This window comes from Salmo salar, chromosome ssa19 (genome assembly GCF_905237065.1).
Source record: "Salmo salar chromosome ssa19, Ssal_v3.1, whole genome shotgun sequence".
In the NCBI taxonomy this organism is placed as follows: domain Eukaryota; kingdom Metazoa; phylum Chordata; class Actinopteri; order Salmoniformes; family Salmonidae; genus Salmo; species Salmo salar.
The window spans coordinates 56329741-56351895 of record NC_059460.1 but is presented as its reverse complement, the minus strand read 5'-3'; the positions used below and the strand labels follow the sequence as shown (position 1 = coordinate 56351895).

At 43.0% G+C, this 22155-nt stretch overlaps 1 protein-coding gene and 1 pseudogene across 1 annotated transcript; one reads left to right on the top strand and one right to left on the bottom strand.

The window, feature by feature from the left end:
- Positions 1 to 723: 723 nt before the first annotated feature.
- Positions 724 to 5129, bottom strand: LOC106579253 (cyclin-dependent kinase 5 activator 1-like; annotated as a pseudogene).
- Positions 5130 to 9173: 4044 nt separating this feature from the next.
- On the top strand, positions 9174 to 20923 carry LOC106579254 (mediator of RNA polymerase II transcription subunit 24-like). The gene is made up of 6 exons (XM_045702529.1): positions 9174 to 9214; positions 11678 to 11850; positions 13421 to 13452; positions 16107 to 16179; positions 18049 to 18142; positions 20240 to 20923. Exons 1-6 carry the CDS (start codon positions 9179 to 9181, stop codon positions 20354 to 20356), a joined length of 525 nt encoding a protein of 174 aa, XP_045558485.1. The 5' UTR covers positions 9174 to 9178; the 3' UTR covers positions 20357 to 20923.
- Positions 20924 to 22155: the final 1232 nt, after the last annotated feature.

The window sequence follows — 22155 nt, the reverse complement described above, 5'->3', positions numbered from 1 at the left end:
ATTGCCCCGGCGTCGTTAGGGTTTGGCCAGGGTAGGCTGTCATTGTAAATAATAATTTGTTCTTAACTGACTTGCCTAGTTAAATAAAGGTTAAATAAAAATAAAAGTCTTCTCTGAACAGTTGATGTTGCGATGTGTCTGTTACTTGAACTCTGTGAAGCATTTATTTGGGCTGCAGTCTGAGGTGCAGTTAACTCTAATGAACTTATCCTCTGCAGAGGTAACTCTGGGTCTTCCTTTCCTGTGGCGGTCCTCATGAGAGCCAGTTTCATCATAGCGCTTGATGGTTTTTGCGACTGCACTTGAAGAAACTTTCAAAGTTCTTGACTGACCTTAGATCGCTGTGCCACTCTGGAGGCCCTCATAGCGGGATTTCTTATAAGTGTCTGGATCAGTGTCCCACCCCTTAAAAGTGGCAGTTCTAAGCTTTAGCTCTGTACGGATGTTGCCTGTAATCGATGGCTTCTAGTTGGGGTATGTACGCACGGTCACTGTGTGATGTAATGCAGATACTTGGACGAAGACGTTGTCAATGCGCTTATTAATGAAGCTGGTGACCGATGTGGTAAACTGCTTAATGTTTCTGATGAATCCCGGAACATATTCCAGTCTGTGCTAGCAAACAGTCCTGTAGTGTAGCATTGCTTCATTGGACCCCTTCCGTATTGAGCGCGTCACCGGTACTTACTTTTTGAGTTTTTGCTTGGAAGTAGGAGGATAAAGTTATGGTCTGATTTGCCAAATGGAGGGCGTTGGAGGGCCTTGTAAAGAGTAATCTAGAGTTTTGTCACCTCTCATTGCACAGGTGATGTGCTGCCTCTCGTTCTTCAGGTCGGCAAACAGCTGGAAGAAGTAGTGCGGGTCCGTTTTCATCTGGACCATGTTGCCACTCATCAGGTTGATGATGGACAGGCAGCGGTCCCAGGAGATCTCCCTGAAGGTCTCCACCAGGAAGGGTCTCAGTGGGTAGGAGATCTCGTTGCCCACGTAGGAGCAAGTCCGGTAGAAGCAGGTGATCACAACGTCCTGCAGCTGGTGCTCTATGGCCACCTCCGAGGAGACCACCTTGCGACAAAGCATTAAGACAAAAACCACGTTGGCCGGGGCGAGGGTGCTCTGGTTCCCCCAGCCGTGGCTGAGCAGGAAGCGGTCCACACTCTGCAGCCACAGCCCTGGGTCGTTGGGACAGGTTCTGGAGCCGGTAGCAGTGCCGGCACAGGAACTAACCCAGGCAACGCAGTGGCTCGCCAGTGGAGGCCTGGACCATCAGCCTCTTGGGTGTGTCAGGGCCACAAAGTAATTGTTCAGGGGAGCCTTCTTGACCGGCGAGGAGGTGTTGTCAGAGCCCTTTACTAGGTCTGGGGTGCTCTGATCCTGGGTGAGAGTGGACAGGTTGGTGCAGGACTGCGGCTTCTCCAGGTTCTCGTTGTTGAGGTGGATCATGTTGTTCTGGTTGTTCTCATTAGGTTGCACCTTCTTGGAGCACTTTTTCCGCTTGATGTTGAGCGAGCAGCGCTTAATGTTCTTGTCTTTGGCGTTGTTGCTGTTGCTGTGCTGAACTGCCATGTCGTGCCCCACCATGGCAGGCCCATCTCCGTCCTACATTTTCCCACTTATTCAATGCCGTTGTGCATCGACATTAGGTGTATGTGTGTTCGTAAATGTAAGAAATATAGTACAATTGATTTGTTCCTGTCTTGGCTAAGTAAATTACTTCTGTGTGGCTGCTAGTGCTAGCAAGCCTATAGTGTTGCATTTCAGTCTACAGTGTATGAATAACCTGTTTGCTGGTGGTTTTGCATTGATCTACAGTACCAGTCAAAAGTTTGGACACACCTACTCATTCCAGGGTTTTTCTTTATTTTTACTATTTTCTACATTGTAGAATAATAGTGAAGAAATCAAAACTATGAAATAACACACATCATGTAGCAACCCCAAAAAATGTTAAACAAATCAAAATATATTTTAGATGATAGATTTTTCAAAATAGCCACCCTTTGCCATGATGACAGCTTTGCACACTCTTGGCATTGTCTCAACCAGCTTCATGAGGTAGTCATCTGGAATGCATTTCAATTAACAGGTGTGCCTTGTTAAAAGTTAATTTGTGGAATTTCTTTCCTTAATACGTTTGAGTCAATCAGTTGTGTTGTGAGGGGTGGTATACAGAAGATAGCCCTATTTGGTAAAAGACCAAGTCCATATTATGGCAAGAACAGCTCAAATAAGCAAAGAGAAACGACAGTCCATTATTTTAAAAGCTCTACAGGATCGGTGTCCCCCCCGCGGAACCGTTGAGCTAACGTAAGCTAATGTTATTAGCATGAGGTTGTAAGTACATATAACATTTCCCAGGACACACTCATATCTGATATGGGCAGAAAGATTAAAATATTGTTAATCTTACTGCACTGTCCAATTTTACAGTAGCTATTATAGTGAAGGAATACCATGCTATTGTTTGAGGAGAGTGCACAGTTGAGGAGAGTGCACTTTAAAATGTATTATTAAACCAATTAGGCACATTTGGGCAGTCTTGATACAACATTTTGAACAGAAATGCAATGGTTCATTGAATCAGTCTAAAACGTTGCCCATACACTGCTACCATCTAGTGGCCAAAATCTAAATTGCGCCTAGCCTGGAATATTACATTGTGGCCTTTCTCTTGCATTTCAAAGATTTAAAAAATAAACATGTTTTTTTCTTTATAATGTTTTACCAGTGTGACGACCCTCCCACTCTGTCTGCCGAATTCTTTCTCTTTGCTCTTGTTTTCCTTAATAGGATGTCGGTGGGCGGAGCTGGGAGGGTCGTCAGCAACGTGGGACACACCTGGGCCCGGGTGTGTCCCAGGATAAATGCACCACTTCCCCATTCATTGAGGAGACTCTCTCCATGCATACACTGATAGATTTTGGTAGTGGCATTTTTTTTGTGGCTGTTTGCGTTGGCACCTTTTAACACCACTCTATATCACATTTATGCACGCAACCACTCACTTACATTACTGACACACACACAATTGTTAATTGTAATTAGTTAATAAATATATTTTGTTATTCCTTATCTCCACGTTGTCTCCCTTTTTGTTAAGAACTTTGAGCCGGTTCGTGACAAGTGGGGGCTCATCCGGGATCTTGAAGGTATTGTGTTTGGGAGAAAACGTGGAGTTAATGTTCAACTCTATGTGCTTTGTTTGCAGTTTTTGTTACAGCTTGTTTGAGTTGTAATGTTTGGTGCCCAGTATTGGTTACCTTTGTATGTTTGGTGAACTTGCCACTGCGGTGGATAGTGGGTTGTGTGCTGCATTGGAGAGTACATTGGTTAGTTTCCAAGCCCTTGCCCAGGTTGGAGACTCTCTTGATCTACTCGCTGTTGGGACATCGGTCCGAGGAGGTGAATACGGTCGGCTGTGTACCTCAATGGAAGATTTGGGTAGGGTAGTAACATTTACTACCCGGAGCTAAAGCCTTTTTCCCCTGTTAGGCTTAGCAACCTGTTTCATTTTGGAATACGTTGGGCATTGTTATTGTTGTTTGTGGACTGAGCAGTTGTCACGGGGGCACACCCGTGGCTTGGGGGAATCTGCCAGCGTGTTGGGTGGTTTATTTCTTTGCCAGCAGGCTACAGTGTGTAATTACCCACTGAAAATCTGCACGAAGACTAGGGTTGAGTTACTGTAGGTTTTGGGGAAGCTCCATAGATATCGCTCTTTTGTGGTGCCCAGTGTGATTGTTACTTCTCTTGTGGTCCGGTCTGGTGTGTTCAGCAGAGGGGAAGAGCAAGATTTTTTTTTGTGTTTACTTCTGACTATGGCGCCTAATGTAGACAAGTTCATTTCGCTTTCCATCAGAGGAACTGTTAGAATTATGTACTACAGAACAGCTGTTGAAGATCGCTGAACACTACAAGGTTGAAATGAGTGATAAACGTCAAATTCTATTAGGTTAATATCGAAGGCCAATCTGATGGAGTGGTATTCTTGTAGTTACCACTAGGGCAGCCTCTGCTGAGGACTCGCCTCTCCCCGTAACGTTACAATGGCTGCTCCATCTGTTAGTCGTCTTTCTGAACAGCAGAAAAAACTGCTTCTGTTACAGCATGAGCGTGAGAAGCTAGAGCATGACCGTGTAAAATATGAAAAATAATTGGCATTTAAACAGGATTTAGTGCTAAAATCACGCTGCAACAAGAGCGGCTAGAGCTGGTTAGGGAAGGAAAGCTCTCAGGGCTGAGTTTGCTCTGGGAAGATGACCCAGATTTACCTAGGGGGTTGTTCCTCTTTTGGTTGTGCCCCGGACACATTTGATATTGTTTAACTTACGGTTGTTGCCTAAATTTAATGAGAAGGACCCTGAGACATTATTTTTGTTGTTTGAGCGTGTTGCTGACGCTAGGAGTTGGCTGGATTCTGACCGCACTTTAATGTTGCAGTGTGTGTTGACTGGTAAAGCGCAGGAAGCATATTCGGCTCTTAGTGTAGCCGACAGTGTCAGTTATGATAAGGTTAAAATGGCTGTTAGACTTACGAATTGGTCCCTGAGGCTTACTGCCAACGATTTAGACCTTTAAAAAGGGATAATAAACAGACTCATGTTGAGTGCGCGAGTTCTTTACAGTTTAATCGTTGGTGTTCTGCCTCTGCAGTTATGACTTTCCAAGGGCTGTGTGATTTGATTATGCTAGAGCAATTTAAGGACACAATCCCTGATCATATAGCCACGTACATTAACGAACGAAAAGTAAAGACTGTCGCTGAAGGTGCGGATTTGGCAGACGAGTATCTTTTGACTCACAAGTGTCTTTGCAGAGTCCTGTATTCAGAGTTTGAGGGGGAGTTCGGTGAGATTTGGGCCTCGCTCACGAGATACTTTGGTTCACGGCCAGAGTTTCATTCAACTAGGGTTGAGCCTGACTCCCATGGTAAAGCTGACTTTGGTCAAGAGTGTCACTACTGTCAAGGTTTGGGTCATTGGAAAAACGAATGTCCGGTTCTCAGGGCTAGCGGTAAATTCAGTACATGCGCTTACGTTAAATCTAAGCCTACGGCATTAGCTGCGCCTGTTCCACATCAGTTCGCTCCTGACACATTGTCTCATGCCCAGGGGCATGTGAAAGTCCATATTGACCCGGACTATTTACCTTTCATAACGGAGGGTTTTGTGTCTGTTAGGGAGTAAGGACCTAGTGCCAGTCAAGATCCTGAGACACAGGTTCCTCTGAATCGTTTGTTGGAGTCTGTTACCCTTCTCTGCTGAAGCTGATTCGGGGAATAGGTTTGAACACTGTCAGTTCCATTGCATAAACTGATGTTGGATTGTGGACTGGTGAAAGGTGAGGTTATTGTGGGGGTGCGCCTTCGTTGCCTATTGAGGGTATTGACTTTATCCTTGGGAATAACTTGGATGGTGAGCGTGTATGGCCTGTCGTGTTTACATCTCTAGTGGTTTCCGCTAAGCCGTTATTTGTAGGGATTCCTGATAGTGCGTGGAGTTTCCTAGAGGTGTTCTTTGTGTGCAGTGACGTGTTCTATGAGCCGTGGCGACCTGGTCATTGCGCCAGCTAACGAGAATGCGACAAAGAAATCTGTCACTACTTTCCCTGTTATTCCGTTGTCTGTACTCCGCTCTGATCTAATCAAGGCGCAACAGGCTGACCCCACATTAGAAGAGTTGCGTGACCAAATTGTGCCTGTGGAACAGTTGGGAGATGTCGCCCATGGCTATTTTCTCCAGGAGGATGTCCTGATGAGAAAGTGGGTGTCATGTTAGTTGTTTTCTGGGGGAGGCGATTAGTCAGGTTGTTGTACCAGTTAAGCGTCGTGAGTTGGTGTTGACAACTTCCCACAATGACATTGCTGGACATGTGGGTGTGAGGAAGTCCTAATGTGATTGTAGGTTATTTCTTTTGGCCTAGGTTAAAGAGGGATGTTTCTGAGTTCATCAAAACTTCACACCTTTCAATTAACTGGTAAACCTAATCAAGCTATTAAGCCAGTACCACTGTTTCCTGTACTCAGCCAACCTTTTGAGTATCTGATTGACTGTGTTGGTCCTCTGCCTCGTTCTAAAAAGGGTAGTAGTTACCTGTTCACTGATGTGTCAGACCACTAGGTTTCCTGCTGCCTATCCTCTCCGGTCTATCACAACTAAGTCTGTGCTAAAAGCTTTTACTCAGTTTCTCTCACTGTTTGGAATCCCGAAGGTCATTCAGTGATCAAGGATCTGATTTCACCTCTAATCTGTTTGGTCAGGTTCTCCAACAGCTCCATATTAAACACTTTGTCTAGTGCCTATCACATGCAAAGTCAAGGCACGCTGGAACGTTTCCAATAAACACTTAAGTCTTTGTTGAGAGCTTATTGTACTGAGATGGATTGGGAGGAGGGGTTGCCTTGGTTACTGTTAGCCACTAGAGCGGTTTCACAGGACAGCATGGGTTTCAGGCCAAATGACCTTGTTTGGACATAGGGTGCGTGGACTTCTATCTGTTCTCCAGGATGACTAGAAGTCTTCCGAGCCCCCTCAGTCCCTGTTATCTTGTGTGATTTCCGGCGACGCCTGTACGCCGCTGGTGAAATGGCTAAAGAGAAGCTATCTTCACAGGAGAGGATGAAGGGCATATTTGATTGGCGAACTGAGCCTCGTCACTTTAGTCCAGGTGACCAGGTTCTTGCTCTGCTGCCAATTGTTGGTTCTCCTTTTCAAGCCAAGTTTCAAGGTCCATATACGGTTGTGTGCCAGTGCACTGAGCAAAACTATCTAGTTGCCACTCCAGAACGGAGAAAAGCACACCAACTGTGCCATGTAAATTTGTTAAAACCCTGTTATGCACATTCTTCTGATGCTGAACAGTGGGAGTCTACAAAGGACGGATAACCTGTTCTTTTGCCTGATACCGTTATTTCGCTGGGTTCTTGTCATGCTAGGTCTGTGCATGGGGAGGAAGATGGTCCTGACGATTGCATACTGCAGGGTAGATTGAGAAATTCAGACCTTGGCTATTTTAGACAGTCTTCTCGCTCAACTACCTGTTGATGGGCGGGAAGAGATGGTCAGTCTGACCCTCCCACTCTGTCTGCCGAATTCGTTCTCTTTGCTCTTGTTTTCCTTAATAGGATGTCGGTAGGCGGAGCTGGGAGGGTCGTCAGCAACATGGGACACCTGGGGCCGGGTGAGTCCTGGGATAAATGCACCACTTCCACATTCATTGAGACTCTCTATGCAGACACTGATAGATTTTGGTTGTGGCATTTTTTGTGGCAGTTCGCGTTGGCACCTTTCAACACTCCTCATTATCACATTTATGCACGCAACCACTCACACTACTGATTACTGACACACCATTGTTAATTGTATTTAGTTTACTTTAGTTAATAAATATGTTTTGTTATTCTTTATCTCCATATTGTCTCCCTTTTTTGAACTTTGAGCCAGTTCGTGACACCAGATATAGTGGGATATATTTTCCTACATTAATTTCACATTTCCACAAGCATCAGTGTTTCCTTTCAAATGGTATCAAGAATATGCATATCCTTGCTTCAGGTCCTGAGATACAGGCAGTTAGATTTGGGTATGTCATTTTAGGCAAATTTTAAAAAAGGGTCTGATCCTTATTAAGACATGACGGTCAGTCAATCCGGATAATTTCAGGAACATTGAAAGTTTCTTCAAGTGCAGTTCCAAAAACCATCAAGCGCTATGATGAGTTGACTATGATGAAACCACCACAGGAAAGGAAGACCCAGAGTTACCTCTGCTGCAGAGGATAAGTTCATTAGTTACCAGCCTCAGAAGTTGCAGCCCAAATAAATGCTTCACGGAGTTCAAATAACACACATCTCAACAATTGTTCAGAGGAGACTGCATAAATCCGGCCTTCGTGGTTGAATTGCTGCAAAGAAACTACTACTAAAAGACACCAATAAGAAGACTTGCTTGGGCTAAGAAACACCAGCAATGGACATTAGACTGGAAATCTTCAAGGCACACTTAATCAGCATGGCTACCACAGCATTCTGCAGCGATACTCCATCCCATCTGGCTTGCGCTTAGTGGGACTATCATTTATTTTTCAACAGGACAATGACCCAACACACTTTCAGGCTGCTTAAGGGCTGTTTGACCAAGAAGGAGCAGGATGGAGTGCTGCATCAGATGACCTAACCTTCACAATCACCTGGCCTCAATCCAATTGAGATGGTTTGGGATGAGTTTGACCGCAGAGAGAAGGAAAAGTGCTCAACATGTGGGGACTCCTTAAAGACTGTTGGAAAAGCATTCCAGGTGAAGCTAGTTCAGAGAGTGTGCAAGAATGTGTGCAAAGCTGTCAAGGCAAAGGGTGGCTACTTTGAAGAATCTAAAATATTTTTTGATTAAACACTTCTGGTTACTACATAATTCCATATGTGCTATTTAATAGTGTTGATGTCTTTGCTGTTATTCTACAATATAAAGAACCCTGCATGAGTAGATGTGTCAACTTTTGACTGGTACTGTATGTCCCAAAATGTCTGTGGAAACTGCTTTAGGTGCACGTGGTTTAATCCGTCTATTTGAAATGGAGGGAGGGGGAAAATAGAAAACAGTTGTAATGTGTCAAGCCTCACTGGAGGGATAAATGTGTTACAAACATAAATTGCCTTTTCATGTAAAACTCAACATGAGAAAGAAACTATTGATACAAGATGGCGCTGGAGAACAAGGCTGACGTTTGACGTATTCCTAACCAATTATGGTTTTGTTTGTCTTTGCGTTTAACTTTTTTTTTATCTTATTTTGTTCATAATGTTGCTGCTACCATCTCTTATGACCGAAAATAACTTCTGTACATCAGAACTGCGGTTACTCACCACGGACTGGCAGAATCCTTTTTTTCCTTTAATGAGTCCGATGTGAATTTTTTTACTGCTTCCCCGGGAACAGGCCTAGATCCCCATCGTTTGTGTGAAGAGAAGGCGGAGAAAAAGGGGCCAGAGGGCGAGCTCCCTTCTGAAAATGTGTTGGCAATTGAATAAACCCCCACTTCCTTCCATTCTGCTAGCAAACGTGCAATCTTTGGAAAATAAAATCGATGACCTACGCGGAAGATTAAACTACCAACGGGACATTCAAAACTGTAATCTCTTATGCTTCACAGAGTCATGGCTGAACAGAACAGCTCGTGCACGATGTCTAAGGAAGTCTCAAGGTTTTGCTCGCCTGAGGTAGAGTATCTCATGATAAGCTGTAGACCACACTTATCTACCTAGAGAGAATTTCATCTGTATTTTTCGTAGCTGTCTACATACCACCACAGACTGATACTGGCACTAAGACATCACTGAATGAGCTGTATTCCACCATAAGCAAACAGGAAAACGCTCACCCAGAGGCGGTGCACCTAGTAGCCGGGGAGTTTAATGCAGGGAGCTTAATTCCGTCTTACCAAATTTCTATCAGCATGTTAAATGTGCAACCAGAGGGGGAAAAAAACAATAGACCACCTTTACTCCACACACAGAGACGCATACAAATCTCTCCATCCCCCTTCATTTAGCAAATTTGACCATTATTCTATCCTCCTGATTCCTGCTTGCAAGCAAAAGCAGGAAGCACCAGTGACTCGATCAATAAAAAAAGTGGTCAGAAGAAGCCAATGCTAAGCTACAGGACTGTTTTGCTAGCAGACTGGAATATGTTCCGGAGTACACCATCAGTCATTGGCTTCATCAATAAGTGCATCGATGACGTCAAATTTTAGACTTGCTAACTGGTTGTAGTTATACACGTGACACATTTAACAAGTCAGCAAGTCTGACATTTCAGAGTTCCAGTGTAGCACGTGAACGAGGCATAAAACCACCAAAAGACGCAGCCTAATTGTAAACAAAGCCACGTGTCTGAAGCACCAGTAGCTCAACGCGCTGTCATAACTATGTTAGGAATTGTTTTTAAAATAAAAAATAACTTATTGGGATGGTCTATCCTTGCATGTAACAAAATTCACATGGATATAGATGTTTTTATTTTAACCAAGCTTTTACGTTTTTAAATGGCCTACACTTTTCCCCCAAAAAATTTACTCAGCAAGAAAAGAAACATCCTCTCACTGTCAACTGTTTATTTTCAGCAAACTTAACATGTGTAAATATTTGTATGAACATAAGATTCAACAACGGAGACATAAACTGAACAAGTTCCACAGACGTGACTAATGTGTCCCTGAACAAAGGGGGGGGGGGTCAAAATCAAAAGTAACAGTCAGTATCTGGTGTGGCCACCAGCTGCATTAAGTACTGCAGTGCATCTCCTCATAGACTGCACCAGATTTGCCAGTTCTTGCTGTGAGATGTTACCCCACTCTTCTACCAATACACCTGCAAGTTCCCAGACATTTCTGGGGGGAATGGCCAAGGCCCTAGCCCTCACCCTCCGATCCAACAGGTCCCAGACGTGCTCAATGGGATTGAGATCCGGGCTATTTGCTGACCATGGCAGTACACTGACATTCTTGTCTTGCAGGAAATCACACACAGAACGAGCAGTATGGCTGGTGGCATTGTCATGCTGGAGGGTCATATCAGGATGAGCCTGCAGGAAGGGTACCACATGAAGGATGTCTTCCCTGTAACGCACAGCATTGAGATCGCTTGCAATGACAAAAAACTCAGTCCGATGATGCTGTGACACACCGCCCCAGACCATGACGGACCCTCCACCTCCAAAACGATCCCGCTCCAGAGTACAGGCCTCGGTGTAATGCTCATTCCTTCGACGATAAACGCGAATCCGACCATCACCCCTGGTGAGACAAAACTGCGACTCGTCAGTGAAGAGCACTTTTTGCCAGTCCTGTCTGTTCCAGCAACGGTGGGTTTTATCCCATAGGCAACGCTGTTGCCTGTGATGTCTGGTGAGGATCTTCCTTACAACAGGCTTACAAGCCCTCAGTCCAGCCTCGCTCAGCCTATTGCGGACAGTCTGAGCACTGATATAGGGATTGCGCGTTCCTGGTGTAACTCGGGCAGTTGTTGTTGCCATTCTGTACCTGTCCCGCAGGTGTGATGTTCAGATGTACCGATCCTGTGCAGGTGTTGTTACAGGTGGTCTGCCACTGCGAGGATGATCAGCTGTCCGTCTTGTCTCCCTGTAGCGCTGTCTTAGGCGTCTCACAGTACAGACATTGCAATTTATTGCCCTGGCCACATCTGCAGTCCTCAAGCCTCCTTGCAGCATGCCTGAGGAACGTTCACACATATGAGCAGGGACCCTGGGCATCTTTCTTTTGGTGTTTTTCAGAGTCAGTAGTAAGGCCTCTTTAGTGTCCTAAGTTTTCATAACTGTGACCTTAATTGCCTACCGTCTGTAAGCTGTTAGTGTCTTAACAACCGTCTACAGGTGCATGTTCATTAATTGTTTGTGGTTCATTTTAAAAAGCATGGGAAACAGTGTTTAAACCCTTTACAATGACGATCTGTGAAGTTATTTTGATTTTTACGAATTATCTTTGAAAGACAGGGTCCTGAAAAAGGGACGTTTTTTTTTTAGTTTGACTAGTCATTAAAGTATATTTTTTTTAATACATTATTTGAATGCGTGTCTGTCGCTGTGTGTGTATTTACTCTTACTGTATATCATTTAGGCTATGTATCAATCCATTTCTCATTCCTACTTCCTATGTGTCTCAGGAGCTGCTGAAGGAGACTCACCAGGAGTGGGCCAACCGGGTGGTGGAGTTGCTTTACAGCATTTTCTGCCTGGACACCCAGCAGATCACCTTCACCCTGCTGGGCCACATCCTGCTCACAGACTCGGCCTACTGGCACAGCCTGGCAGACCCGCCCAGCAAGGCCCTGGCTAAGTAAGACTGAGTCCTCCTAGTCTAGTTTCTCGGATTCTCAATGACAATGCTATGATAATGTGCCATGTGCTAGCTAGCTAAGTCATAGGGACTTGCTATCTGGCTTAATAGGTGACTGTAGAGGCCAGTTTCCAGAACACAGATTAAACCTAGTCCTGGCCAAAAAAAAACACTTTTAAATTGAGATTCCTCATTAGTCCAGGGCTAGGCTTAATCTGTGCCTGGGAAGCCGGCCCTAGTTATACATGGTCCCTGTACAGCAGGGTTCCGTCTGCTCAGCTCCAACGAGGACGAGCCGGTGGTCCTCTCTAGTCTAGGTGAGACTGCTGCTCTCTGGTGTCAAACAAAGTACATCAGGGACCGGTTCAGCAGGCAGACGTTGTGTAAAGTTGCAGATAGAAATGATATGAAAGAAAGTTATAGAACATGTTAAGATTTTTAAAATTTTTATAATCATAAATTTAAAAAACGCATACAATACTTGAAAATACAAAGGGATCAACAACATTGCATTCAACCCATAATATGGCCTTTAGACAAGGTGAAAAGAAAGAAGCCTGTGTTAAAAAATCCACTCCAAATTATTCTGTTTGCAGTAAGGCTGTTAAGTAATACTGCAAGACAACACGGCAAATCAATTCACTTTTTGGCTTAAATTAAAAACTACAGGTTTGGGTCAAATCCAATACAACACAGAGTGAACCCTCTCTATTTTCAAGTATTGTGATGGCATGTTATGGGTATGCTTGTCATCGACCAGGATTGTGGAGTTTTTCAGGATCAATATAAATATGAATGGAGCAAAGCTCATGTAAAAAGTTAGAGGAAACCCCACCTCAGTCTTTTGAATACCTAACCCTGGGATAGTTTTATTTTTCAGCGAGACATTTACTCAAATGTTTATGCCAAAAACACACCAGAATGGCTTTCCAATAGGTGTTCCTGAGTTGTTTAGTCTCAGTCCTGACTTAAATGTGCTTGAAAATCAGAGCCATGGTTTGAATATTGCTGCCCATTAATGATTCCCAACCAAATTGAATCAGCTTGAACAATTTGGACAAAAATAATGAGTATATGTTTCCCTAAGAGTTGTGCAAAGTGGTAGAATCTTAATGGAGAGTTATCCAATTATGTTATTTAAGTTTTTTAAATTATTTTATTTTTATTTGGAACATTTTCTATAACTTTCTTTCACTTTGAAAATGTGGAGTCGGTTGTGTAGATCTGTATGAAAAATCTGTAATTTAATACCTTTTATACATGTAATTTTAAGGTAGCAAAATGTGAAAAAGGTTAAAGGGGGGTGTAGACTTTCCATAGGCACTGTATCTATGGAGAGCCAAGTTTCAAAATACAATATTTACATGGCGTTTTACTTTTTACTGTACCTTAGGGGTTTGACTGCATTCAACCAGATTCCATGAAGGTTTTCAAGAACAAGTAGGGTTCTGAACCCCCATCAACTGCAAGTTGACACAAGTTCTCTAAACCAAATGACAGGCAAACAAAAAATGTTGTGCTCAACAATAATCGAAAGAAAAAGGGTTACTTTTTTTTCCTATGTCACCAGGGTGAAATGGGCAATTCTAAAAGCTCCACTAGGTAAGCGTAATTTACTTTCCTTAACATGATTTAAACCTGCCATTCTGTATAGAAACAAAACGTCCCTGCATCAAATCACACAGTATATTGCGTTACTCTGGAAAGCAATAGCACGCTTCTGTTGAACGACGAGGGTTAGTGGACTAATTAGTGTCAGGTAGAAACGCAGTGTGCAAGAAGGTGGTGTAGAAGAACATTTTGGAAAAACACTCACTTTAAATTAAGTAGGATGACATGTGTATGTATAGTGGAGGGAACAAGGTCATTTAGAAACTTGTCTTTCCCCACTATGGACTTGAAATAGGAGGAAGTGTCCTCATAGACTCACTCATATGTTAAATGTTTTAATTTCTTACACCAGTACTTCAATTGAAATCCATAAGGGAAGAGGACCAGTGTTATCTCATAAGTTTAGCTGTGTGAGTAAGGTTAGGATTAGGTAGGTTTACAATCCGATTTTAAGAAGATAAATTGTAGAAACCGGTAGGGTTTAGCCATAATTATGACTTTGTGGCTGTAATAACTAGTGACGACCCAATTTAGGGCAAATTAGAGAATTGAGAAGTAAAGAGATTCTTTGAATAAGGTTGTCAGAGCAGTGACACCAAAATACACCGAGTTGATTTACATGCACACTAATAATTTGATTTTAAACTGATTATGGCAGTAGGCCGAGTATGGCATTAGTCATATAAACGCCTTACTCTGCTTATCTTAATCGGTGTAAGGTCATAATCGAAGTAAGCATACGCCAATTAAAACACCTGGTTTTCTGAGCAATCTTTCGAATTACTAGGACATGTAGACGCCTTAATCAGAGGTACATCGGTGTATTTGATCTGCGCATGTGCCAGCACCAGCAGCGTGGGCTTCCTTCTTTTGCGTGAGTGAAGTGAGTTAGGGAAAACTGAGTATGCATCTTAGAAATAGTTTTCACATACCAACTTTGTGTCTGAACTTTGTGTCACAGAAATAACATGGTTGCTGTGGTAGAACATTTGTTTATTTGCTATTTTCGACATTTATCAAATGGTCCCATGTTTCATGAGCTGAAATAAAGATCCCAGAAATGTTCCATACGCACAAAAAGCTTATTTCTCACAAGTGTTGTACACAAATTTGTTTACATTGCTGTTAGTGGGCATTTCTCCTTTGCCAAGATAATCCATCCACCGGACAGGTGTGACATATCAAGAAGCTGATTCAACAGCATGATCATTACACAGGTGCACCTTGTGCTAGGGACAATAAAAAGCCACTCTAAAATGTGCAGTTTTGACACACAACACAATGCCACAGATGTCTCAAGATTTGAGGGAGCGTGCAATTGGCATGCTGACTGCAGGAATGTCCACCAGAGCTATTGCCAGAGAATTTAATGTTCATTTCTCTACAATAAGCAGCCTCCAACTTCATTTTAGAGAATTTGGCAGTACGTCCAACTGGCCTCACAACTGCAGACCACATGTAACCACGCCAACCCAGAACCTCCACATCCGGCTTCTTCACCTGCGGGATCTTCTGAGACCAGAAACCCGGACAGCTGATGAAATTGTGGGTTTGCACAACCGAAGAATTTCTGCACACAGTCAGAAATAGTCTCAGGGAAGCTCATCTGTGTGCTCGTCATCCTCACCAGGGTCTTGACCTGACTGCAGTTTGGCGTCATAACCGACTTCAGTGGGCAAATGCTCACCTGCGATGGCCACTGGCACGCTAGAGAAGTGTGCTCTTCACGGATGAATCCCAGTTTCAATTGTACCGGACAGATGGCAGACAGCGTTTATGGGGTCGTGTGGGTGAACGATTTACTGATAACGTTGTGAACGGAGTGCCCCATGGTGGTGGCGGGATTATGGTACGGGCAGGCATAAGCTACGGACAACGAACACAATTGGATTTTATCGATGGCAATTTGAATGCACAGTGATGATGTGCCATTCATCCGCCGCCATCACCACATGTTTCAGCGTAATGTATGGCCCCATCTGTACACAATTCCTGGAAGCTGAAAATGTCCCACTTCTTCCATGGCCTGCATACTCACCAGACATGTCACACATTGAGCATGTTTGGGATGCTCTGGATTGACGTGTACGACCGTGTGTTCCACTTCCCGCCAATATCCAGCAACGTCGCCCACCCATTGAAGAGGAGTAGGACAACAATCAACAGCCTGATCAACTCTATGCGAAGGTGTCGCGCTGCATGAGGCAAATGGTGGTCACACCGGATACAGATTTAAAAAAAAATGTTATCCACACCCCTACCTTTATTGTTACCAACAGATACAGAACGTATTTGTATTCCCGGTCATGTGAAATCCATAGATTAGGGCCTAATGAATTTATTTCAATTGACTGATTTCCTTATAGGAACTATAACTCAGTAAAATCTTTGAAATTGTTGCATTTATATTTTTGTTCAGTATATTAATCTGACTTCACAATAATCGTATTATTGTGTGCATGTAACCGTACTCGCTTGCAAAACTTCCATATGGGGTCTTTAACCTTGGCTGCCTATGAACCACAATAACCCCCCTACTCTCTTGACTTTGATAATGAAGACACTTTTTCCTCTTTCTCCATTCCTGTTGATTGTCACTATAATGACCTTTAATCTTTTCCCTGTCTCCTGTGGTTGTGTTGTAGGTGACCGCTCCATGTCCACCTCCCTGTCGGCTCCATACGGTCAACATGAGGGACCCTCTCAACCGCGTCCTAGGTTAGAACCATGCGCCGGTCTCAAACCTTTAGCACCTATTAGGCATTGTGGCTTACCAGTATGGCTTACCAGGGCATGCCTTTAATGTTTTAGTGCTTCTCATAACGATTTCATTCTAGCTTACAGTGGGGGAAAAAAGTATTTGATCCCCTGATGATTTTGTACGTTTGCCCACTTACAAAGAAATTATCAGTCTATAATTTTAATAGTAGGTTTATTTGAACAGTGAGAGACAGAATAACAACAAAAAAATCCAGAAAAACGCATGTCAAAAATCTTATAAAATGATTTGCATTTTAATGAGGGAAATAAGTATTTGACCCCTCTGCAAAGCAGGACTTAGTACTTGGTGGCAAAACCCTTGTTGGCAATCACAGAGGTCAGACGTTTCTTGTAGTGGGCCACCAGGTTTGCACACATCTCAGGAGGGATTTTGTCCCACTCCTCTTTGCAGATCTTCTCCAAGTCATTAAGGTTTCGAGGCTGACGTTTGGCAACTCGAACCTTCAGCTCCGTCCACAGATTTTCTATGGGATTAAGGTCTGGAGACTGGCTAGGCCACTCCAGGACCTTAATGTGCTTCTTCTTGAGCCACTCCTTTGTTGCCTTGGCCGTGTGTTTTGGGTCATTGTCATGCTGGAATACCCATCCACGACACATTTTCAATGCCCTGGCTGAGGGAAGGAGGTTCTCATCCAAGATTTGACAGTACATGGCCCCGTCCATCGTCCCTTTGATGCGGTGAAGTTGTCCTGTCCCCTTAGCAGAAAAACACCCCCGAAGCATAATGTTTCCACCTCCATGTTTGACGGTGGAGATGGTGTTCTTGTGGTCATAGGCAGCATTCCTCCTCCTCCAAACACGGCGAGTTGAGTTGATGTCAAAGAGCTCCGTTTTGGTCTCATCTGACCACAACACTTTCACCAGGTGTCCTCTGAGTCATTCAGATGTTCATTGGCAAACTTTAGACGGGCATGTATATGTATTCTTGAGCAGGAGGACCTTGTGGGCACTGCAGGATTTCAGTCCTTCCCGGCGTAGTGTGTTACCAATTGTTTTCTTGGTGACTATGGTCCCAGCTGCCTTGAGATCATTGACAAGATCCTCCCGTGTAGTTCTGGGCTGATTCCTCACCGTTCTCATGATCATTGCAACTCCACGTGGTGAGATCTTGCATGGAGCCCCAGGCAGAGGGATATTGACAGTTCTTTTGTGTTTCTTCCATTTGCGAATAATCGCATCAAATGTTGTCACCTTCTCACCAAGCTGCTTGGCGATGGTCTTGTAGCCCATTCCAGCCTTGTGTAGGTCTACAATCTTGTCCCTGACATCCTTGGAGAACTCTTTGGTCTTGGCCATGGTGGAGAGTTTGGAATCTGATTGGTTGATTGCTTCTGTGGACAGGTGTCTTTTTTACAGGTAATAAGCTGCGGTTAGGAGCACTCCCTTTAAGGGTGTGCTCCTAATCTCAGCTCATTACCTGTATAAAAGACACCTGGGAGCCAGAAATCTTTCTGATTGAGAGGGGGTCAAATACTTATTTCCCTCATTAAAATGCAAATCAATTTATAACATTTTTGACATTCATTTTTCTGGATATTTTTGTTGTTATCCTGTCTCTCACTGTTCAAATACACTTACCATTCAAATCATAGACTGATCCTTTCTTTGTCAGTGGGCAAACGTGCAAAATCAGCAGGGGATCAAATACTTTTTTCCCCCCACTGTATATGTTTGATTAAGTCGCTCTGGATAAGAGCGTCTGCTAAATGACTAAAATGTGATTTAAAAAAAAATAAAAACTCTTAATAAATCTGGCCCCACATCTCTAGTACATCCACTTTGCTCTCTCTCTTTCTCCCTCTAAAGCCAACCTGTTCCTGAAGATCTCATGAAGGAGTGTGTGGAGTGCCTGGAACAGGGCAGCTGTGGGAGTATCTTGCAGTTCATGCCTTTCACCATGGTGAGTGGGAGAGAGGGGAGTTGACCGTGGGGGAGATGAACTGTGGTAGTCTAGGGGAAGGAGAGTAGTGATAAGTTGATTGTTAGTTCTACGCAACTTTGGTAAGAATGTGACCTCTGACATGGGATTTTTACTCAACACATTCTGGGGAGACATATTCCTGCAATGATGAGTTTTTTTTATTTCTTCTGATAACGATAATTTTACTATTTCTGCCTTCTATGTTTTTTTTTATCTTAGTACATCTGACCCCAAGTCTCTAGCTGACCTCGTTCTTACATCCACACTTTTATAATGATGCTTTTAATGTATGATAAGAAAAAAAATTACTTCTCATTCCTCTTGTTTCTTTGTTCATACTTTTATTGAATTGTATTATTTTATGATTTGAAGAGCTACAGTTGAAGTCGGAAGTTTACATACACCTTAGCCAAATACATTTAAACTCAGTTTTTCACAATTCCTGACATTTAATCCTTGTACAAATTCCCTGTTTTAGGTCAGTTAGGATCACCACTTTATTTTAAGAATGTGAAATGTCAGAATAATAGTAGAGTGATCTATTTCAGCTTTTACTTCTTTCATCACATGCCCAGTGGGTCAGAAGTTTACATACACTCAATTAGTATTTGGTAGCATTGCCTTTAAATTGTTTAACTTGGGTAAAACGGTTCGGGTAGCCTTCCACAAGCTTCCCACAATAAGTTGGGTGAGTTTTGGCCTATTCCTCCTGACAGAGCTGGTGTAACTGAGTCAGGTTTGTAGGCCTCCTTGCTCGTACACGCTTTTTCAGTTCTGCCCACAAATGTTCTATAGGATTGAGGTCAGAGCTTTCTGATGGCCACTCCAATACCTTGACTGTGTTGTTCTTAGGCCATTTTGCCACAACTTTGGAAGTATGCTTGGGGTCATTGTCCATTTGGAAGACCCATTTGCGACCAAGCTTTCATTTCCTGACTGATGCCTTCAATATATCCACATAATTTACCTTCCTCATGATGCCATCTATTTTGTGAAGTGCACCAGTCCCTCCTTCAGCAAAGCACCCCCACAACATGATGCTGCCACCCCCGTGCTTCACGGTTTGGATGGTGTTCTTCGGCTTGCAAGTGTCCCCCTTTTTCCTCCAAACATAACGATGGTCATTATGGCCAAACAGTTCCTTTTTTGTTTCATCAGACCAGAGGACATTTGTCCAAAAAGTACGATCTTTGTCCCCATGTGCAGTTGCAAACTGCAGTCTGGATTTTTTTAGGCCGGTTTTGGAGCAGTGCCTTCTTCCTTGCTGAACGGCCTTTCAGGTTATGTCGATATAGGACTCGTTTTACTGTGGATATAGAATCTTTTGTACCCCTTTCCTCCAGCATCTTCACAAGGTCCTTTGCTGTTGTTCTGGGATGGATTTGCACTTTTCGCACCAAAGTACGTTCATCTTTAGGAGACAGAACGCGTCTTCTTCCTGAGCAGTATGATGGCTGTGTTGTCCCATGGTGTTTATACTTGATAACTATTGTTTGTACAGATGAACGTGGTACCTTCAGGCATTTGGAAATTGCTCCCAAGGATGAACCAGACTTGTGGAGGTCTACAATTTTTTTCTGAAGTCTTGGCTGATTTCTTTTGATTTTCCCATGATGTCAAGCAAAGAGGCACTGAGTTTGAAGGTATACCTTGAAATACATCCACAGGTACACCTCCAATTGACTCAAATGATGTCAATTAGCCTATCAGAAGCTTCTAAAGCCATGACATAATTTTCTGGAATTTTCCAAGCTGTTTAAAGGCACAGTCAACTTGGTGTATGTAAACTTCTGACCCACTGGAATTGTGATACAGTGAATTATAAGTGAAATAATCTGTCTAAACAATTGTTGGAAAATGTAATGTGTCATGCACAAAGTAGATGTCCTAACCGACTTGCCAAAACTATAGTTTGTTAACAAGAAATTTGTGGAGTGGTTGAAAAGCGAGTTTTAATGACTACAACCTAAGTGTATGTAAACTTCCGACTTCAACTGTATATAAATAATTAGAATCTGGAGACTGCCACAGCTGGTAAGAAGTGTGTGTCCCGTCTGTCTGTGTGCCTGCCCCCAGGTCTCAGAGCTGGTGAAGCTTCCTGTACTGGCCAAGCCCAAGGTGGTCCTGGGCATCACTGACCTGACTCTGCCCCTGGGGAGGAGCGTAGCAGCAAAGGCCAGCTTTGCCTTATAGACCCCTGATGGTTCCCACTGCCCAGGGTTCAGCTCTCCCACCTCTGCCTTCTCCATGGATTCTATTTCCCCAGTCACTCAGGGGCGAAACCAGCTTCACACATAAATCAACATTTTATTTAGTCATGCACTTGTGTCAATGTGAGACTAAGAGAAGACTTAAAGTGGAAGTTAGGATTCACACTTCAAAGCTTGGGACTCTGCTTAGATGGTGTTTCATCACTTTGGCATAGAAATACCAGTTACGATACTCCGAAGTTGGTTAACAACTGTTATGTAATCCTGATTGCTTCATTCATTCAAATGTAGGTTTTCTTTCATTTTGATAGTCTCTATGGTCAGTAATACAAAACTGTAAAATTAAATGTTTTCACAATCTTGGAATCAGTATTCATAGAAAGTGTACATATTGTCATCTTTATAATAACGCCTCATGAAAATGTAAATACCTATTTAAATACCTAGTTTCATCATAGCGTTTGATGGTTTTTGTGAATGCACTTGAAGAAACTTTCAAAGTTCTTGAAATGTTTTGGATTGACTGACCTTAAAATAATGATGGAATATCGTTTTTCTTTGCTTATTTGAGCTGTTCTTGCCATAATATGGACTTGGTCTTTTACCAAATAGGGCTATCTTCTGTATACCACCCCTACCTTGTCACAACACAACTGATGGCTCAAACGGATTAAGAAGGAAAGAAATTCCACAAATTAACTTTTAACAAGGCATTCCAGGTGACTACCTCGTGAAGCTGGTTAAGTGAATGCCAAGATTGTGCAAAGCTGTAATCAAGGCAAAAGGTGGCTACTTTGAAGAATGTCAAATATAAAATATTTTGATTTGTTTAACACTTTATTGGTTATGACATGATTCCATTTGTGTTATTAAATAGTTTGTCTTCACTATTCTTTTACAGGTGTAGAAAATAGTAAAAAATAAAGAAGAACCCTGGAATGAGTAGATGTGTCCAACCTTTTGACTGGTAATGTTCGTTAATTGACCTTCAGCGCTCCTTGCTAGAGTAATAGGCTACCTACCTGTAACATTGTTTACAGTGACTTCCTCCCTTTGCTTGCTTTGTTTTTGTCGCTATCAAACATATGACTACTGAATGTCACTATCCCATCACTAGGGCCCTGTGTTTTGTTTAATCATGTCACATGACCTGGATTTTAACCTTATAAAAAGGGGACAGTTTGATAAAGCTTTAAGTCAGATGGTCCAGCACCATCCTCAGATTTTGTCTTATTCTCATTTCTGGATAAGGAAACAAACTAGGTCATATGACATGAATAACCAAAACACAGGGCCTTACCCATGACGGATGATCACATGGCATTGTTTTGAGACAAAGGGCCGTATTCTTTAGGGCACATCATAGCAAAACATTTTGCAACTGAAAATGACTAAGCATTTGTTATTGGTAGTTAATCCCTGTTTCAGAACATTTTCTTCCGTTTGATGCCAAATGAACACGACCACAATAACCATAATCCCCATGTTCAACCTCTTCACTGTCACATGGTGGTGTGATGCTCTCTAAGTGATATTCCCCGGGCCTTTGAAGGAACACCCCACTGGTGATTCTTAGTGAGCTCGTGCTTATCAGTAATCTAGCCTTGCATAACTTCCTAAATGCAATCCCTGGATGGGGGTCATTAGACGTAACAGTCTAAATGTTACTTTCGGGTTTACAGAAGATGCTTACTCGTTGTCTAATAATCCTTCAGTTCCTCTGTAGACGGTTAACCAAGCATCTAGCCCCACCATTTTAAGGAACAACTGCTTTTACTAGAG

Bases quoted from the DNA above. Each gene is read 5' to 3' on its own strand.
- LOC106579254 (XM_045702529.1), top strand. From the start codon at position 9,179: ATGTCTAAGGAAGTCTCAAGGTTTTGCTCGCCTGAG. The intron at 13,453-16,106 runs GTAAGCGTAATT...GTTGTGTTGTAG, and splicing joins AATTCTAAAAGCTCCACTAG to GTGACCGCTCCATGTCCACC. The intron at 18,143-20,239 runs GTGAGTGGGAGA...GCCTGCCCCCAG, and splicing joins AGTTCATGCCTTTCACCATG to GTCTCAGAGCTGGTGAAGCT.